Raw genomic sequence first — 20,994 nt, forward strand, 5'->3', positions numbered from 1 at the left:
CATGGTTCTAATATATTCTAAAGAAGCATAGTGAAAAATTTTACTTTTGGAGAAGTTAACTTTTTTGTCTTGATGCTATTAAATAAATCCACACTTTTAACCAGATTTGAAAAGGAAAAAGCTTTACTACTAAAGAAGCTAAAATATCTTAGGCAATGATAAAGGAATTAAAAGAAAATTAGGCAATACTGAATACTGAATCAGGCCATATTTTGACATGAAAGCCTATCATGTAACTTAAGACAACATTTTATAACTTTCTCCTAGTGGAAGTCAAATAAAAATATATCATTAACTTTCTAACTGCCCAATAAAAAAATAAACTTTGCTTCCTAAAGAATTTTAAAAATTTTGTAATCCAAATATCTTTACTATGAATGATGTTCTTTGTTTAATTTACTGTTCAAGAACCTCTAGTTACTGTTTCTAATTTAAATTTTAATTCTTTTTAGATCTAGGAGGAATAATTGTTTTAAATATAGGTTAACATTAAAAAATTTAATCTAGATTTGTGTATGAAACTTTATTTGTATTCCTACATCTCGACTATTGGCTTAATAAGATAAAATTATAGAACTATAAAAATTAGAGCTAAAAGGGGCTCTAGTGATTGCTAGTCTTCCCACCAGGAAATCTTTTTTTCAAATTTCTGAACTCTATTTGCTATGTAGTATGTCTTCCAATTCAAAAAAATAACTGATATATAACTATCAATGAAACTTGCTCAAGAGACAACTAGCATATAGCTTTAGTATATTTTCAATCAAAAGTAAAGTAATTTGATGTTTTAGCCTCATCTTTATATAAAAAAAAATACAGTTTCTACTAGGCATTTCAAAAAATGAAAATAACTTACAAGTACTTTACCCTTATCTAGTACTCCAGGGATCAGGAGGCCCTTGAATGATCCATCTATTCCAACTTCCTAATTTTATATATAAGGTATGTGAACAAAGTAACCTGCTAAGTATAAACAATTTAAATAAAATGAAACACAACCTCAAGTGGACTATTTCCACCAGTGATAAAAATAAGAAATGCTTCACACTATACACATTATAATTTTCTTTAAGTCTTTTTTTATTTAGAGATTTTTCTGGTAAGGAGATATACCATAGGAAAGCAATTTCACTGGCAGTGAGGTATGTATATACTCTACCAAAATACTCCTTAATGTTTTTAACTTTATTTACATACGAAGAAAAGTATCAATGCATATCCTTGTTTCCACTATAGTATTAGCCATACTACATGAAATAAAATGAAATGGTGCTTGCATACAAAAACTGTTATTTGTAAAGGAATCTGATTTCAGATTAAAAGAACTAATTTGTTTTTGAAAAAAAACAGTTTAAAAGAAGAATCACAATTTATCATGACCAAGACACCTGCACCATATTTTCCATTCCTCACAGCACATTTATTTCAGTATTTCTGTTATGTCGGTTCCTAGCATAAGCATAGTGTTACACGATTTTCGTACATATAATCACATCCAAAACAAGTTCTAAAATTTAAATTGTAAACATTCTCATCATATGTAGAAATATTTCAATCGGTGTATTAAGTTTTGCTAACTGATCAATTTTGGAAGAGAATATAAATGAGAAAGCCTATTCTAAATTGTGTAGTGAGCATTGTTTATTAATTACATTTCTACAATGTTAAATAAGAGGCAAACCTGTTCTGTAAGCATGTCAAATTTTAGGTAGAACATTAAAAAGAAAGAAATCTGTTAACAAAAGGATGTCTTGCAATAAAGAACATTAGATTTTTAAAATCTATTATGATACAAAAATGTAAAGGGAAATAGCATCTTTGTTGACAAAGTAGGAGGTAGCATGGACGCACCACTTTATTGTCTGAGAAATGCAACTGGAGTAAAGAATATTTCCTTACCACAAATAATTTCCAGGACTATGTACATATTTCTTTTAGAAATACTTGTTTAAACAAATCTCCCTCCACTTTTTAGTATAAAAAAAACCGTTCCATGTGATTTAAAAAAAACACTTACACATCTAGATAGAATAGTACTCTGCCCTATTTGAGTGAACAGTCTCGATCTATGAAGTACATGATATTTAATGCCCTAAATTGAGTAAATTTAGTTAGCGATTCCTGGTATTATACAAAACACTAAATACATACAAACAAAATATAATATCTTATTTTTCAATGCAAGTCTTGTGGGGAAGAAACAGAACCTTGATTCCGGTAACACTGCAGAAAACATTAATTTTCCAGGAAGTCTGTCTGTAAGTATCCATGTGCACGTTTATTAATGACTGCTTACATGTACTGATCTTTTACTGAGTGAGTACAGTTTACTGACAAAACCCAGTAACCTTAAAAACACATCTTCCATTCTATATAAAATATATAGACTACTTACTGTTTGAAGTACTCAATTTGCTCTGACGTCACTGTAATTCACCTTTCCCCATTTTCCTGCTTTCGTATTTATAAACGGATAATTTAATGTGACTTTTAAAAAAAAAGACAAAGAATTTCAAATTTACATCCAATTCAAATTTGCTATTTAAAAGGTTTCCTTGTTCTATGAAGCTGCTTCTGCCATTAGTAGAGAAAATGAAGTTTCTGTAATGGAGGCAGGCTTTTTAAATAGTGATGTGACTTCCACCATGCCAGCTCCAGTCCGTGGAAGATTAGCGTTTACAATGTGTCGTTGTAAGTGCTTAATCCAGTCTTCCTGAACAGACAATGGTCCACGAAAGACTAGGCCACAAAACCTATAGAAGAAGTTGAGGATAGTTCTCTTAACATGATCAATTCCCTTCATTTAAAACCAATTCCCATAAAACCCATAAACATAAGAAGTAAATTTTATATTACAGATAGTACTTGACAACAGTTTCTAAATATATATAAAGTCAAAATGATTTAATGCAATATCAAAACTGCCAATTCATGTTTCAATAGCTACAACTCGAGTAATATTTGTAGAAATGGGAACATTATTACTAGGTTAATATTAAATAAAAGGTCTTAACACCTACACATTTTAATACATTTAAAACAATTCTATTTCCAAAATGTACCATCCTTTTCAAAAGACTCTTCCCCAATTCAGAATTCCTTAAAATTTGCATAAAGGTGAGCACGGAAGGAGGTGTGAATGGTTTGTATAGCTATACTTAGATGTATGAGCGGAGAGAAAATGAGTTCCCAATAAGCAGAAACTCAAGACAATTAAAAACCAACAAAACAAAGCAAACAAATAAAATACAACAAAAAAGCTACTTTTATAATTCACAGCATCATAGAGGCTCTTAGTTAATATAAAAAAGTTGATCCATTAGTTACTGAAGTGCAGCATACCTATTATGAACTGAGTAAGATTTTAAGCTTATCTCCAAAGTTCATTTATAATTTGTTAAGAATGCACCTTTGCCACAAATTAAAAATCCCAAATGAAACAACTAATACGTCTCATCACAAAATCTGAGGAAACTAAGTAGATTTGGCAATATAGGCATGTACCTGCATCGGAGAATGTAAACCTCGTCAGCACCATGAGGTAATGTTAGCATTTTCTTCTTGCTTCCAGATCTTGACCTTGATTTCTTTTGCTTACAATCTAAGGCTAAAAAAGGGAAGAGAAAGACTTAACATTTCTTATATATTCCAAAGTATGTGTGTGTGTGTGCTTATACACACATACATACATTTCTAGAGAGGTCATTTAAATCAAGTTAGAAAAAGTCTGCATTTATTTGTATTCCCTGAAGCATGCACAAACAGTAGTAATGCTATCTGCATACATTCTTCCTGTACTTCCTTTTTAAAATAATGGTTTACCATACCAAACCAGAACTGAGAAAATTAACTAAGTTGAAATTACTAAATTGGTCAATTATTACAATAATGGTAATCTTTTTCTCTTATGATGATACATAATTTTAATATGTTTAAATCTTATTTCCAGGAAAATTATTTAAGTTTTCATTTGATTATTACTCCATTTAAGTAGGTCTTACATGCTTTAAAAACTTAGTAAAGAACATCAACAATGTATTAAAAAGTTCAATGAAAAATCAATTTTATAGCAAATCATTTTGAATTTTATAATAAATAACTCTTAAAATTATATGATGGTCCTATATATATTTGAAAGGGCAAAAAAAGCTCAACTTTCATTTTTTAACTCAACCAGAATGGCATGTACAATCATGTATATTTCATTTTACTAGAAAATAAATATAAATCAGATTATCTCATGTAAGTTTACAAATGGACTGGAAGTTTAATGCTATTATTTTTATATATTTCTTTCATTTTAGATTTTTCTCCTATAGCTATTTTTTAAATGATGAAAAAAGGAAAATAATTATATTAAAGTGGACCAAACTTTAAAGTGCTGTTTTTGAAATGTTTCTCTTTTCTTTCCATCAGTTATTCCATAAAATCTAATTTAATAAAGGAAACAAAGAAATTTTTATAGGTAGGAATAGACAGGACATAACATTTTATTGGTCTTTGAATACATCTGCATCATTCCTTTGGATAAAGGGATGATAAGTATTATAGGTTGCTGCTGGTCAATTAGCAGGAAGAGAAGGTAAGAGTTTTTATCTAGGGATCTAAGGGGGACAGAAATAAATGTAACAGAAGAGTTACAAATGGCTTTTCTCCTGTTACCCTGCTATGTGAAATCCCCTGGAAAAATTCTAGGTAAGAGAGAATAGGAACTGGCTATTCAATGATTCTGTGAAATGAGTTATTCAAAGTCCAGATTCCAAAAGAATAGATGCTATTATTACAAAGCCAGTAAACATAGCTCCTTACAGTAGTCAAGTGGCCATGCTAATGGAAACGTCAAACAGAAAATTAAAAACCACGAGAAATCTAAATCTCATTCAAGCCACTGTTTTCTGCTTCCTGTCACCTGCCTCTTAAAAAATCTAGGGCCTACAGTCTTTCTCTGCTTATCCTCAGAAGAAGAACTACAGGAAGTCAGGTATTAAAGAATGGCTAATTCAAAGCTTCAACCAAAACCTGGAATAGAAAAATCCTATACGGATCTCATTAGTTATCTCAGTAAACAGACTGGAACATAGTAGGAACTCAACAAATACTTCTGAAGTAAAAATAAAGGAAAACCCAGTAATTTAACCTTTGACATTAATAGATAGCATATGAATGGAAATTTGTTCTACCATCATGTTACATAGGTAATATTCCTGTAGAACACGTCTGCACACATCATTTGCTTAAATGAATATTTGCTAGCAGTCACACTTAAATTCTTTACCAATCAGTCTAGTTTAGGTGTAGAAACTAGGTTCTTCACATCCAGCAGGGGCAGTGAGGTATCATGTACTTTATAATCAGCACCTTCTTTTTCCCAGTTGCACTGGTGAGGAATCTGAATTTAAATGAATTTTAAAGTAATCCATACACTAGAAGTAAAGATTTTGAGGAACTCAAAGGCTAGATGTCAACTACTCTTTCCTTAAATGTAAGATAAACCACACACAATCTGTTACCTAGAACAGAGCAAGCATTTGCTACATCATGAGATTACAGGTAGAATCTTACTTCCATGAGCTTGCTGGTTGTCAAAACTGTCACATTGTATTCAAATTCCCTTGTAAATAAATTACTGTAGGATACAAATAGAACACATTATAACAATCCTTTAAACTATTGTTCACAGAATGCCAATGGTTAGGTTGTAAAACAAATTGAGGGAGAACTGGCAGAGGGCAATGAGAAAGTATGCAAAAGATGGTTTTATATGTTACACAATATTCAAGTTACATTTCGATGCTGTGATACTTTTCAATTGGAACTAGGCATGTTTACTCTGAAGTGTAAAAATGTTTCTGACTTTAATAGAGGAAAAAATTTTTCTGACTTGATTTTAAATGGACTCTAGAAACTCTGAAGTTTAGGCTGTTTTATGAATGATCAGATCTAAATTTTAAATGAGAGTGTCATAGTTTTTGTAGTATTTAATATTTGAAGGTATTATGACTTTGGAAAGTTGGACAACTCTTCCAGCAAATCATTATCTCCAGTATCCAAGATTCCAAGTTTAGTTTAGAGAACCACATACACTGGGAATCCTTGGAAACTTGTCCATAAAGTAAGGATATTAAAAACCTGGGGCCGCTGGTAATTATACCTAAATATTTCAGTGTACTAATATCTCCATGATCATTTTTAATAGTCTTAGCCCTTGAAATGTTGCTTATTTAAAAGGTAAAACATGAATACATTTTACAAGAATAGTTTTTTCTAATACCAACATCCAACCTTTACCCTTACAATATTGCCTAAACAATTTAGAAAAATCTGTAAAAAAAAAAAAATTTAAATGAATATTTAACATATTAATATGCACACAAAGGGGACAGCTATATGGTATTCGCTATATGAAAAAGATGATTTACACAAAATGTTCCATTAAATAAAAAAGATGATGTACAAACATGTCCATTATACAAATGTTCTCATTTTACAGACTTGACTATATCTAGAGGGAAAAGCAGTTTTATTCTGGACTGTACCAGGAGTCACAAGTACTTTAAAAACAGAATATCACTAATACATTCAATTTTAGTATAATGGGGCTGGCTTATCAATATTTGTGATAAACAGCCAAAGGTTTAACAAAGTTGTTTAATAACCTGCCAAACAGATAATTTTATACAAAGCTTTTATTTGCACTTACTTGTTAATGTAAAAAACAAAACACACAGCATTTTTCCTGTTCCGCAGTACTTTAAATCTAACATTTCTATGCTTAAAATTTACAAAAAATACTAGATTAGTTTTAGAAATTCTTAATTTTCTTCTCCTTGAGTATAATTGCTTTAGAAAGGAACAAACCTAGTCATTCAAACATTCCTAAGGTTCCTATTTAGGGTAGCAGAAAATGTTTAAGTGATCGATTTTAATCAGAAGACTGTAAAAAGAAAATATTTGCAGTTATCCGATTTATAAAAGATTTAAATTGCTACCGGGGATATTTTCCTTGTGAGAAGAATGAATTGAGCTGTAGGGTCACATACAAAATTTTTAGAATATACCTTTAGGTAAACAAGCCGTTTTGATCAAATAGGAATGAGAGAGAAATACAATAGACTTATGAGCCCCTAAAAACACCACACTGCTATGCTATGAAATACAACAACAATAACAACATCTGTGTCTAAAGCACTAAACTGGATTGATGAAAAGCAAATCGATAATATAACATACGAATTCAAGACTGTTTTCTGAGACACTATTTAGTTTTATATAAAGAAAAAGAATTTACTCTGGGCTCTAACATTATTAAATAGTCCTGTTGCCCATTCCATCTTCCTGCCCATTATATACAATACCTGTCTCAATTAATTTTATTTTATTTTTAATGCACTACACAAATGACCACAAAGAATGAGGAGTTATTTCTTAAAAACATCTGAAACTTCCGTGATAAAGAAGTACATAATAACTAAATTAACATTCACCACCAAAATATTCTTATTTGTAGTTATCCTCCCCTGCCTATTCAGTTAAAAGCTCTATTTCATCTATTTTGTTCCTAAATCAATGTCAGCATCTCTGGGGTAAAGTGAAACTTAATATAATGGCCAGGTTATATACATCCAAAATAAGAGGCATGAAATCACTCTAGTAGAGAGAAGAAAATTTCTTTCCTATCTAATCGGCCTGTACAAGGTGGGCAGGCAATAGAAGCTATGAACTCATTCAGGAAGACAGTAAGGATAAAAATGACATGAGCAGGTAAGCCATCATTCCACCACCATTAACAAGCTGGTGGTGGAGCTGGTAGTGGTAGTAGTGAGATGGAAAGAGGATGCATAAGCCCCAAGGGGTGAGTACACAGCATGAGATGGATAAATAAACAAGACTAGATGTGGCCATTAATCCTTCAAGGTTCATAAGCCCCAAACATATAAAAGACTGCAAACAGCATTTTCTTTTCCTCAGCCTCAACTGAAAAGGAAGCATGGCTTTTTTGAGGGGTGGGGGTGGGGAGAGGAGTTATTCTACTTTGCATAACATAGGGATGGGTGGGGGGGATAGGGAAAGCCATTTGTTGAAAAGCCAAATTCTTATTTCTTCAGTGTCCATTTTTCTTTTTGCATCAAGTGCCTAAAAGACAGAGCTCACAGGTGTATGTCGCAATGTCGCACAGGGCCATAAGCTTGGTTTAATGCTCTGCTATTGCAGTCTTGAAATTCTTAATAATATTTGAATACAAGGTGCTACATTTTCATTTTGCACTGGACCCTGCAAATGATGCAGACAGTTCTGGGTATTAAGTACCTACCACCAGAAATGAGAAAGGCAGCCCTCAGTTCCACCTCTTAATCTCTTAGCCCATTAAAAACAAAAAACAAACAAAGAAACAGCTATTAAGAACAACTGTTAAATGCCACCCTCCTTCAGTTCATTAAAATTGGAAAGGCCTCACTTCCCTTACCTCCTAATACCAATTCTTTGCTCCTAGCTACACTGCCATAGTTGAACAAGTCATTATTCCCAAGACGTACATATAAAGCAATTTAAGTGGTTTATTGTTATGAAAAGCAGCATTCTCCTTCCAATCTGAATTAAGCCTATAGATACACAATTAGCAACTTCAAAAGTATATTTTCCTCATCAGTTTCCCTTGATATTTTCACTCCAAAACTGGATGTTTTTTCAGTACCCTAAGTTAACTTTCATCAATTTTTTGAGTTTCCACTCTCAATAACTAAAAAATAACTAACCTAGAATCACAGAGCAATCATGGCAAAGTTAATTAGATCCTGCATGATTTAACATTTTAGCTGGAATAGGATGCAATGCAAAATATGTGAAAAGTAGATTTCCTTTGCTTTAAGTATGAGGTTTATGGCTTAACAATGTTAGTCTAGAAGAGACAAGTAGCTTGGGTTTGCCCCCTGAAGTCAGGGGTTGTATTAAGGGTAGCAACAGCCTCATATGCTTGGTTCAGAGAAAGAGTTAAAGCAAATGAAGGCAGCCTTTCTTTAAACTTGGGTCTCCTTGGGAGAAGAAAAAGCACATTTAATTTGTAGAAGCCTCTGTTATTTCAAAGTAGAGGGAATGACTAGTAAAAGAATATTTTGAGCAAGTATTTTCAAGATACTTGGAAAATATCTTTAGAGGAAAAGTTAAACAAATGTACTTTATCACACATTTTTATAAACAGAGAATTGAAGGCAGACTAGTTTTTCCAGCTTGCCCAAAGTTAAAAGCTAACAATACCCCAGCTACAAGTTGCTTACTGGTCAGGAGAGTAAATCTATTATATTATTTCTCTGTGGTGATAGGTGAAAGGAAAGACATTTAAAATTTCTCCTTATGACGGGTGGACCTGTGTGCTGTTTTCTTCAAAATAGGTACTTATCATTATCAACTGCTTTTCTATGACACCTAAAATTGGAATAAACATTAAAACACACAATGACAAATCTGCTTTAAATCACTTTTGTTTAGAATTACCTGAGTATAATCACTCCCTGGCCTCTAAAAGCCTCAGTATTTCCCAAATTATCATTTCATATTTAGTAGGACTAATTAAATAACTGTTCCTGATTACGAAATTAGTTAAGGAAGGAAACAGACTTACTGTAAAATTTCCGTCAAAGTATCTTTAATATAACCATGTTTAACTTAAATTAGATAGGGCTCACAATAATTGTAATAGTAAATCTAAATGTCACAAATCCATGATCCCAATAGATCTGATTTTTAAAATAATTTTGAAGTGCTTTACACATTCCAGCCAAAATCCAATCTATAAACAAACATGGTGCTGACCTGATATCTTCTGTCTTAGGTAAATTCCAGCTAAGGACACAATTAAGTATATTTTATAAACACTGGACAGCACAAATTAACCTTATTACTCAAACTCCAGACACAACAAAAAAATTGTAAATCCAGCTTTTCCACTTCTTAGATAAATGAGGGACCACAAGCCATCCTTCTGCCCTAACCTCCAAAAGAGAACATCTGTGTATTACCTTATTATTTCCATAAAGTCACTTAGAGCAGAGTACTTACAGTTTAGCTCTGGCCAGGAAAAGGCCTTGTTTTTGTAAGGCATAACTATATCTTACTCCAGATTATAAACAGCACTCAAAAAATTAATGTCAGAATAGAAATCATAGCAAACAACACTACAACTGAGGGTACAAAGATATTAGACATGTTAAAAAAAAATCCAAACATATCAAATCCAGGTCAAGTCAATAGTTAAAAAAAAAATCCAAACAAGACATAGAAAGCAAAACTCATAAAATTAGTAAGTAACAAAACCAACAGGAATGCTAGAGGACTAGTTAAGACTTTTACGAAAAACAGGATGTTGGTGAAAACGGATTATCAAGCCAAATAAAATTCCTAAATATTATAACCAATGACCAGCAAAAGTAGGCATCATAAAATGTAAATATATTATGCTACACTGGTATAAGATTCTTAGGCTCCATTCTCCTAAAAACAAAACTAACTCAGTAAGTATGGTTATTTGTTTTGTAACAGTGGATAGCTGGATGATGAAGTGTTGCTAGGTAACTGACAGCTGGTGAAGGAATGAAGCCCACCCTTCTCATACCAGACACCATGGTAGCAGATGCATTAACTGTACTGATATAACCACCCTCCCGGTAACAAGATCTAAAACCCTGCGCTCTTTCTGTCTCTTTCCTCATATTCTTCTACCTCTAACTAATCTGTCAAATTTTGCTTACTGTTACTTCCATAACATCATCCGGACATCTGTCACCCTTCCTTTACATTCCTATTGTCATTGTCCTGGTTCAGGGCTCCTAAAATGACCTCACCTACAATTTCTACACCTCTCCACCACATCCTTTAACTTGTATTTAAAAGGCAGTTTTACAAGCTTTACAAATTCTTTTTAAAAAATTATTTAAAAGTGAATTCTTCAAAAAACACCTTTACTGGCCCCTCAGCTAAATTAATTCCAACACCATAGATTAGCATTCCAGCATCCTATGTCTTTTACCTGTCCACCCCTATTCCTTTATTTCCTATTTCCTAGTATTTTCAATAAACTTTCCACATTTTTACAACTTGCTCCCTTCCCCAGGTATGCTCCTTCCCTAGCTCTGACCTCCACCCATTTCCATTTCCATTAGCGATCGATTCTTCAGGGTCCAAATCAAATGCTACTTCTAAAGCCTTGCTGGGTCTTGGTCTAGGGACCTTTCTCTTCCACAACATTTCAAGTACATCTCTCCAACAGCACTGTCTTGTATTGTATTGCAGTTATGTGTATATATATGTGTTTCTACTATATTGTAAGACCTGATTTATCTCTGTAGTACTTAGCACAATGCATAAACCACAGTAAAAGCTGAAAAAAAATTCTTGTTGAATTGGTGAATAAATCAGCCAATAACTTTTGAGTATTGTGGGCAGATAGCCCAATTGTTGCTGGAATACTAAAACAATTAGTATCCAGAAAGGTGGCTCTAAATAGTCAAATGATTAAGTTATCATATTCATTCTACTGTTTCACAAAGTAGAAATAAGAACAACATTTTAGAAACATTACCATCAAAATGGTTAGGATAAAATCAAATTTGACACTAGTCTTCCACTACCTGGAAAATGTACTCAACTTGAACAGTTCATTACCCTTGCTAATCCTGAATAAATGACACGTTACTGTGCAGGTAAATATACAGTAATACCTTGGTTTGCGAGCATAATTCGTTCTGGAAACAAACTACTGGTATTGCAAGACATCGCTTGTTTACCAAGTTAAAATGTATTATTAGGTTGGTGCAAAAGTAATTGCGGTTATGGCAAAAACCACAATTACTTTTGCACCAACCTAATATATAGATATGTTTGCTCGTCTTGTGGAACACTTGCAAACCAAGTTACTAAATTACTCGCAATCCAAGGTTTTACTGTATACAGGTATACCATTTTTTTTTGGGGGGGTAAATAAAATTTTTTTTTTTTTAGCTGAGCCATCCTGCCACATGTTGGCAGCTCAGCAGCTGCTCATCTCGGGCCGGGAATCGAACCAGTGACCCTGCTGCTCAGGGCTCGACTCTTGAGTGAGCTATTAACCAACTGAGCCACTCGGCTGGCCCCAGATATACACTTTTAATGAAAAAATAGCACTACAGATATGAGGTATAGCCAAGAAAATACATCTTTCATTATATCAGGGATAGCTTTTTAAAATACAAGATTGACTATGTCATTCCTTTATTTAAAAAAATCCTTCAATGACTTTCTGAATTTTTTTAACAAGCATTCAAAGCATTGACCCTATCTTTCCGGCATCACCGTCTTACCAAACACCTCTAACTAATCTGCCAGCACCTCCTGAACTTCAAATTTCATCCCTTTATGCCATACTATGTTCTTCTCTCTAACTGGAATGGTCTACTCTTATCTCTTCTTCCTAAATGTACTCATCCTTCAAGTTCAGGGCCTAGCTGAGACATTATAAAGCTTTCTGTAACAGTACACTTGTACTTATCCTACTTGTCATGATAATGTTTATGCAGCTGGAGTGCAAGATCATTACAGCTTCAGAGCTAACACCGTCCTGATCTAATACGACTATAACTTTCGTTGAATGAATGAATAAATGAAAATTTTCTTCAACTACTGGTTTTTCTTCTCTCATTTTAAACATAATGACAAGAACATACCAGCATTAAATATTTTTCTTTTTAGGCTCTATTTAACAATGAGACAAGCAGTAAAGGTAGCAAGAAGGAAGGAACACAACTTTATTCCCAGCTCCCCTCAAAAGAAGGCTTAGACTAAAATAAACACCTTAAACTCCTACAACATTTACATCCAAATACCATTTGTATACTATCATGCAATTTTATAATTTTGATAGTTTTGTATGTGTTGCCAATAATCCTTTCTAAGTTCTTTGATGACAGGGACCTGTCTCATACTTCTCATGTATCCCCCATACAGCCTAGTTTGGAGGACTTATCAAGGGATTTGCTTTAACTAGAAGCTGGTTTGCTGCTTGAGAGTTTAATCATAATAAGAAAATAAAAGCTTTTTATTTGTATTCTTTTGGGGCTGAATGAATCACTGTAAAAGCATTCAATTTCTTGAAGATGCAATATTTTAATAATATTTAAAAAGACACTGCAGAGACACTCATAGAGGGCAAGTAATTTAACGTACCTTGAAAAGCTTTCACAATACTATTTTTTTCTTTCCATCACAGCAGAAAGTGTTCCTACAGCACTTTCCCTAACATAAGAATTACTTTCCTGGTGACTTATATACCCAGCTCAGCACCAGACACTGTGCTGTATGTTCATCAGCACTTGCTGTTGCAGGCCGCTAAGGCTAATTATCTGTTGCAGGTCTCTATGGCCAATTATCATTACAGCTGAAACTAAGGAAAGATCCCATTAAGCAATATATAGTCTACTATTCCACTTAAAAGTAAATGACTACTGTACTGTACACCCGAAATTAGTATAAAATGTCAGGTGTCAACTGTAATTCAAAAATACAAACAACAAAGAAATAAATGGTATGAAAATAAAACAATGACTCTACTAAAAATGCATATAGATATATTGCACTAGGGGTATGTATTGACTAAAAGGCTCCAGTGCTAATTTTTGAAGTTATTATTTTTCTCATTGGAAAACTCATTCTTTAATTATGATGGTGAGTCTGCTGTAGCAGAATGGCAACTATCATGCTTTATTTTCAAAATGTTATCATGGAAGTGTTCTGAAAATAATAAAATGAAGCCCTTCCCCTAAATATATTTGCATATAAGAATATTTTTCTTACATTAAAAGTAACTAGAAATTCCTAATTTACTTTAAATGCCAAAGATCAGCATTTGAGCAACAAAATATGATCTATAGATAAACATTTGAATTCAACGAGGAAGGAAAATTCACTTGCTGCCACAGAAGTGTTATGATTTCTAAAATATTACTGTTGTCGATTCTAGTCACTATCAGTCCCTAAGAAAAAAGAGTCACATAAGGGGGATGTTTTCAATCTGTGGGTAGTAACTTCTTAGTGGGCAGCAACTTCTTAGTGGGTAGTAAATCCACTTACTGGGTCATGACTGGCATTAATTTTTAATGAAAAAGAATAAAATAGAAAATATTAGAGTGCATCACACTCAATTCAGGTGAGTGAATAAGTAGGCATATGACTGTGAGTTTGTATACAGGGTCAAGATGCAAAATAGTGTCCCCATAAAAATGCTGAACACCACTGTTATTCTTTCTTCTTTTCAACAGATAACAGATTGTGCAAACATGCATTCATCTTACTGATATATTTTCTTTCACAAGATTCCCTCTACTCAGATTTCAATTATCTCCCTTTCTTCACCTGTTGAAGTTCATGCTTACTTTGGCCTCAAAAATAATTTTTTTGGTTCCTGATTGCAGATTTAGTTGACAGAATACACTTTGCCTTAAATAATTTAAAATGTTTTAGAAATTTTAATAACCAGGGTGACCATATAATTTATTGTCCAATCCAGGACACTCATGAAAGAGACACTATTATTTGGTTGGGACAACAGGGCTAAACCAGTGTGTATGGTCATTCTACTAATAATTTAGTACAGTAATATTGTGTTGTTAACACTGCCAGTATAAAAAAGATACCATTTAATTAAAATATTACTAAACATAAAAAGGCCAATAGTTTAAAAGTCCAAAAGCATTTAATATGAACTATATAAAGTTTCTGAGTTTTAATGAAAATTAAATAATGTTCTTATTAGACTGTATAAGGAGTTAACCAGTAAGCAGTTTGTATGAGCATACATAACATTAAAGAGAAACAAAACCTGAAAAGTAGTCTACCAATAGTGCTGTCTATACTAATTGGAAGAAAACCTTGAATAAGCATGCCTTGAATTTACAATATAGGATATAAAGCAAACCTTTTATACCAGTCTCCTTAGACAAAAATCCACTAAAAAAAGTAAAACAGCTTCATAAATAATTATCTACAACTGAAAGCACATGGAAATTATCACACTATTTATTTGAACCTGCCCAAGGGATGATAAACTGGGTCAGTTTAGGGCAAATTTTTAATCTGTGAAGTTTATTCTTCTTTGACAATTTAACTCTGTCCCAACTATGGCTACCTCTTCCATGTCTTCAGTTCCAAAGCTTTTCTACTTTCTTCATTACTTCCTTTTACTAAAATTCGGAAGAATGTTATATTTTAATTTATATTTGTGACCATATAAAATTAGTTTTGATGTTACACAGTTCTAGCATTTCAAGCATCTTTTAACTCTTAAAGAATAAAAGCTTTCTTAGGGCTCCTGATGCCCAGTTCTGTGTTCTTTCCGTTTCATTTTTATTTTGGCATTCCCCTTTCTCAGTTTTCTACCAGAGGAAAAAAATATGCAAAGCCTATATATAGAAAAATTTTTATCTGTGGATGAATAAGTGTATGTTTCTGGAATGGGCCCATCACTTTCATAAAATTCTCAAAAAGGTGAATGATCCCCTAAATTGAGAATCATCACAGTAGAAGGATTTGAGTCATCAGTAAGTAACTATCCGAGGAACCAGAGGGGCATCCTCTTCAGGCTGCTGGAGTGTTTCTCCCCCTGGCTCCCAGTTCCCACAGAAGAGGCCAGGAGCCGGTGGTTCTCTAAGAAGGCTTGGGATGTTATTCTATCCCAGGTAACCAAGCAGGCCTTTAGCATTTAGCCTGGGGATATCTAAGCTTTTTCTTCAAGAGTAGGCCCCATAATCAAAAGCCCACACAAATGAAGGCTGAACTGGGAACACCAATACCACACATTCTTATGGAGGCTTTACTCTCACCTATTTTCCCTTTACATTGATTCTAGTTTTGTAATGTACTTGGATTAAGGTAAGGTTTTTAACAAATGATTTTGTATTTTATTAATCAAAACAACATATTCTTGAAAAATAATGCTTGTTACTCATATGAATTGATGAATCCTTTAAAGGGACTATAGGTTGGGACCTGTGCTTTATACCAGTGAAACTAATGTTGGAGAAGAAAGTAGCCATGTGGAGTTTATAAATGTAATACCAAATTCTCCATGTGGAAAATAAAAACATTATTAAAGCTGATTTTAAAAGCTACTTAGTTGGCAAGAATAAGCAGCAAAGTCATCTTCTGTATAGCTCTGCTGGTAAAGAAGATTTTTTAAATCGGGGGGGAAAGTTTCAGAATTTCCAAGAAAAGAAAGCATACATTTTTTATTTTTCTTAAAAGTGAGTATGGACTGTGGAAAAGGCCACCCTGGACTTTTTCTTAAGCTTTTCATTTCCCTTCTCTTTGTCCTAAGACTGCCAAATACACTTTACATTTTCTAACACTTCTGACATTTTGGTTAGTATTCAATGATATTTAAAAAATAATATCCCCCCTTTTTCTTGATGTCCAAAGAAATGTATTCCCATTCATCCTATATTACTTTTTTCTCTAATATTGAATTTTTTAGATAATAAAGTATTAATTAGAATGCTCCCTTGGTCAATGGAGGGTTACTATCAGTTATTTATAAACAGTCCTATGTTTTGAAAATTTTTCAGAAGAGGTAAAAGCATTTTTTAAAGGACTACAAAATCTGTGCTAGATAGATTGGCCTTGCTGAGTGTGCCTGAATTGACATGATGGAACATTTTCTAAAGTCCTCCGAAATCTAATCCAGTCCTAACCATTTTTTGGATCCCTGCTCTTTCTAATGTATTCAGACTTCACCAGAATGGCTCCCTACCTTAAACCTAACTTTATTTTAGGATTTTTCAATTGCTTTCATTCTGTATGTGAGATAACAGATAACAGCGATTAAAAACAAAGGTCTATGGTAAAACAGCCTTGATTTGAATTTCTAATTTGCTATCAATAACTACATAAGTTTGGGTAACTTACTTCAAGTTCTCTAAGTCCTAATTTCCTATAAAACAGAGAGAAGTATGGTAGCTCTAACTCATATGGTGGTTGTGAAGATTAAATGTTACGTATGTAAGCTGCATAGCATACTACCTGACAATAGTAAGTGTTAAAGTTAGTGTCTATGATAATTATGATGATTTTCTGTTTCTACCATCTTTTATTTTCACTGCCTCCATGCCTCTACTGTCTATAATCACCTTCCAAGCCTGAAGAAGGTGGGAATAATATCATAAAACCTAAAACCTCACAGGAGGAGGACTAATTCAGTAAAGTACAACTTACTCTATTCTCCTCCTTTTAATATAAATGGTCAGCAGTCATCCCTAGTCATTTGTATATCAAGTCAAAGGATAAGGCAAAGAAGCAGAAAAAGACATTACTATGAATACAAGTATTTTTATGGTAGCAAGAACATACTGGAAGTAAGCCATAGGAAGACATGAGAAAGAACAAAAGAGTTGGGAAAACAACAACTAGAATAAAGCAGAAGGGAGTGATCTAAACGAGCAAGAGAAATAAAAAGATTGGAAGAAGAATTTTAGGCAAAAGGATCTAGGTAGATATCTTTTGAAAAAAAGGATATATTATATTCTAAGATGTGAGAGGAATGGGATTTGCTAAAGCAAGGTAGCTTGAAAGGCTACAAATGAAAAGAGCAAGGCATTTTGTAGGGTAAGAAGCAGTGTTGCATATGCATATGCTAAGAAAATTGTCACAAACTAGCAGTCTGAAGAGCTATCGGCAAGGTTGGGCTAGCCAACCAAAAATAACACAGAAATGTACATGTTATGTGCATAGCTATATTTATTATCCTAAATATAGCTCAGGGGCATAAAAGAAAAATCTATTCAGTTGTCAAGATGGGCCATTATTAAGGCCTGCCCCTTTAAAGATTTGATCTATAGACTAATAAAAACTCATTAGTTTCCTTAGTTTTCTAATCAAGCTACATAGTTGAAATTTCATGACAATTTCCTTTCTTAATAAAACATTTTCCCAAGCTAGAACTACAATTTTTTTTTTTTTTACCAAAGAGAGGTGTCTTATTGGAATTTACTAACAAAACTAAATTTAAAAGTCAAAAATAGTATAATTTAAAAATCAATGGGAATAATGTAGACTCAAAAGTTCCACACCTCTATTGGGTTATTTTTTTTCCCTCCAAGTCGGTTAGGAGCCAAATAAAAAAACCAAACAATTTGCTTAAAATTATATCTTAACAATTTACAAGTTGCTGAAATTTAATGTGTATTCAGACTCAAATGCTGCTTATCAAAGAAAGCTATAAATATCACCTGAATTAGCACCAGTCTGGTGAGGAAAAAAAAAAGTGTATCAAACAGACGTGCTGTGTTATCTGTTCAAACATACCTGTACCAGTCAAAAGTCCATCACTCTTCTTTCGTGCATAAGCGCGTAAGTGGTTGGACAGGCTAACAGCACTTGTAAACGTCGTATTGCAATGCACACATGTTCTAAGCTTCACAGGCATACCTATCATTCAAAAGAAAACTATAATCCAGTTCTCACTTCAAAAAGTGAAATTTTCTTAGCTAAAAGCGTGAAGGAAAAGTACCATAATAAAGATGGTTTAAGAAACGTTCATTGAGTTAGCTTAGATTAAAATAAGGAGGGGGAATTAAGGTAACTATTATTAGTTTGTAGTTAGTATTTAGAGCCAGCCCATGCTCTCTGGAAAGGTGGAAGAAGAGTGTCTTGAACCTTGGGGCTCCTCTAGATTTAACACCTATTATCACTTTCTTGCAGATTTCTGTGTTACGCAGGTCATTTGCTAAACCTAAAATACCATCCTGTGATTTGGATAGCACAGTTCTGCTGAGAAGTTACAAAGCTCGTAACATTACCAATAAAAACAATTAAAAAGTCTAGTTAACAAAGTGGTAATTAAAGTATGTTACCCACAAAACCGTAAAAGACTCAATACTAAATTAGGCTTTCTGATGAAGGCTGGGAGAAAGGTGGTAAAACACACCACTGAACAGCTGTGAAACACAACATTTTATTCAGGGCATTATATGTTCATTACTCTGAGTGCGCAATCAATAATGAAAGTTAATGATTTGAAGTTTTTTGCTAAAATCTTTGTGTTAAATAAATGATCAACAAACTAACATCTTAGTCATCACAGGAAAGAAAACATGTCGAAACAATAAGAAAGCCCTAACCTCTCAGACAACCCTCACTCCCCCAACACGTTTCCACTGATGTCTTCAACATGACTGTGATAGCCACAAACAGGCTCTACCTCTCTGAAGTGTGTTACACCTTGGTCAACACAGCTAACACATTTTCCTTACATTTCATCCTTCTGAGAAATTGACTTCCAAAGACTCTTCATACGAAGGAAACAGCCCTATGAACCAGAGGTCCATACAAGATAAACTGCTTTTCAGACCACTTATAATACAAGGTAATCTTTCTTTAAATCAAAACCGCACTGCAAATATTTGGGATATCCTAATGTCTGCCCAAAGTAACCAAATCAACATTACAGCAATTTTATTCAGTATTAATCCACTGATCAACTTTTACCTTAGATACATTCAACTTGGGGCTAAAATTATGAGACCATCTAAGTTAACCTTCAACATTCTTAACCTCCAAAAGACACCTATAAAGACACTTTGTTCTAGTCTAACAGTATGAACCAGACTTAGCAACACCAAGTAATGTTTGGCTACTTTATTTGCCACATCATTTCCCAACACACGCAAAACATTGCTTTGGAAAGGAAAAACTATTGGTGCACAAGCACTAAGTTAAACCACCTCTTCTGTTCCGTTAGAAGACTATTATAAAATTGAACATCCCAAACAAATGTTTTATACTCACAACAGTTCTCCGAAACCAAACTATCCCACAATACAATGAAGAACTGGAGAGGAAGAAGTTTCTTTGGGTTAATCACAACACACAACAGACACTAATCCATTCAGTTTAAAGAGTTTGTTTTGTTTTACCTAAACTGTAGGAAAATCAACAGCTAAGTCTTGAAAACATTATCACTTTTGAGCACAGGCAAAAATATAAGAGGTTTGCCTTTTGGGTAATGCTATGCTTTTGAACAATGTCAACCTCCCATCCACAGAACCATCTCCCCGGTCATAGCAAATTTTATTTTTACAGATCAGCTTTTTGTTTTTGCTTTTGTTCTCACCTTACATTTTGACCAATAGACGAGGCACAGAGAATTCAGTGCTGATGCGAATCAACTGATGATTTCTACAGAAATGACAGTATAACCAATCTTTTTGCTCTGCCAAAAAAGGCAGCTTAAAAAGATCCTGGGAAAGTCTTTTCTACAAATATTCCAATAAAGTAAGCATAATTAAGTTGTGTTTAAATTATAATATAATAGTCATAAACATCCTCTTACCTGTGTGCATAGTCAAGTCCATTTTTTGTGGTTGATACATCAATGAACTGTCTTCATTTAATGGAAGAACACATTTCTGAACAAATCTCTTTCTTGCAGTTTGATTATGGATCTTTTGAGGAAAGATAGAAGAGTTCCTTTCTTCTCCCATCCTTTTATTTTTAAGCAGTTCTATCAATGTAAGAGACTGATTCCTTTTTCCACTGGGCAGCTCTGGTTTTGTTTCATCATATTCATTTAAGAAACTCAGCCCTTCCTCCTCTGATGCAGACACTGATAAAGCTTCAGTCTTTAGGCCATTACGGTATGCTTCAAGAGGTATAACATTTTGAGATAGAAAGTCATCACTTGATGCAAGTCTCTGAGCTACAAATGGTCTGGGAATAATACGACGACTGTTCAACGCCTTTAAGATTTTTTCATATTTTTCTTCATTTTGCATCATCTCATTCAGAACACAGATTGGAGATTTGTGAGCATCCCACTTGGTCTTTCCAAGTCTTTTCAGGTGGCCTCTAACATGATTTGATAATCCAATTTTAGTATCGAACCAACCACCACAGAGCTGACAAGTGTGTTCAGAAGTGGTTTCAGACTTCTCTATAGCTAAAAGAAAAGTTTTTAAGAGTGGTATCAGAATTTTTTATAAA

At 33.4% G+C, this 20,994-nt stretch overlaps 1 protein-coding gene across 10 annotated transcripts in view; it reads right to left on the bottom strand.

The window, feature by feature from the left end:
* Window positions 1-1,059: 1,059 nt before the first annotated feature.
* The window catches only part of ZNF644 (zinc finger protein 644), a 118,722-nt gene continuing 98,787 nt past the window's right edge, over window positions 1,060-20,994 (bottom strand). For 6 of the 10 annotated variants that reach the window (XM_019661787.1, XM_019661782.1, XM_019661784.1 and 3 more), the window contains 4 exons: window positions 20,345-20,950; window positions 18,319-18,441; window positions 3,505-3,607; window positions 1,060-2,753 (listed from right to left, as the gene is read on the bottom strand). In XM_019661787.1, the coding sequence (XP_019517332.1) occupies window positions 2,561-2,753; window positions 3,505-3,607; window positions 18,319-18,441; window positions 20,345-20,950 (1,025 nt within the window). In that variant the 3' untranslated portion in view covers window positions 1,060-2,560. The remainder of the gene's footprint in view (window positions 2,754-3,504; window positions 3,608-18,318; window positions 18,442-20,344; window positions 20,951-20,994) is intronic. The other 4 variants (XM_019661790.1, XM_019661789.1, XM_019661791.1 and 1 more) reach the window with 2 other exon arrangements.

The sequence above is a fragment of the Hipposideros armiger genome, unplaced genomic scaffold (genome assembly GCF_001890085.2).
Source record: "Hipposideros armiger isolate ML-2016 unplaced genomic scaffold, ASM189008v1 scaffold_361, whole genome shotgun sequence".
Taxonomy (NCBI): domain Eukaryota; kingdom Metazoa; phylum Chordata; class Mammalia; order Chiroptera; family Hipposideridae; genus Hipposideros; species Hipposideros armiger.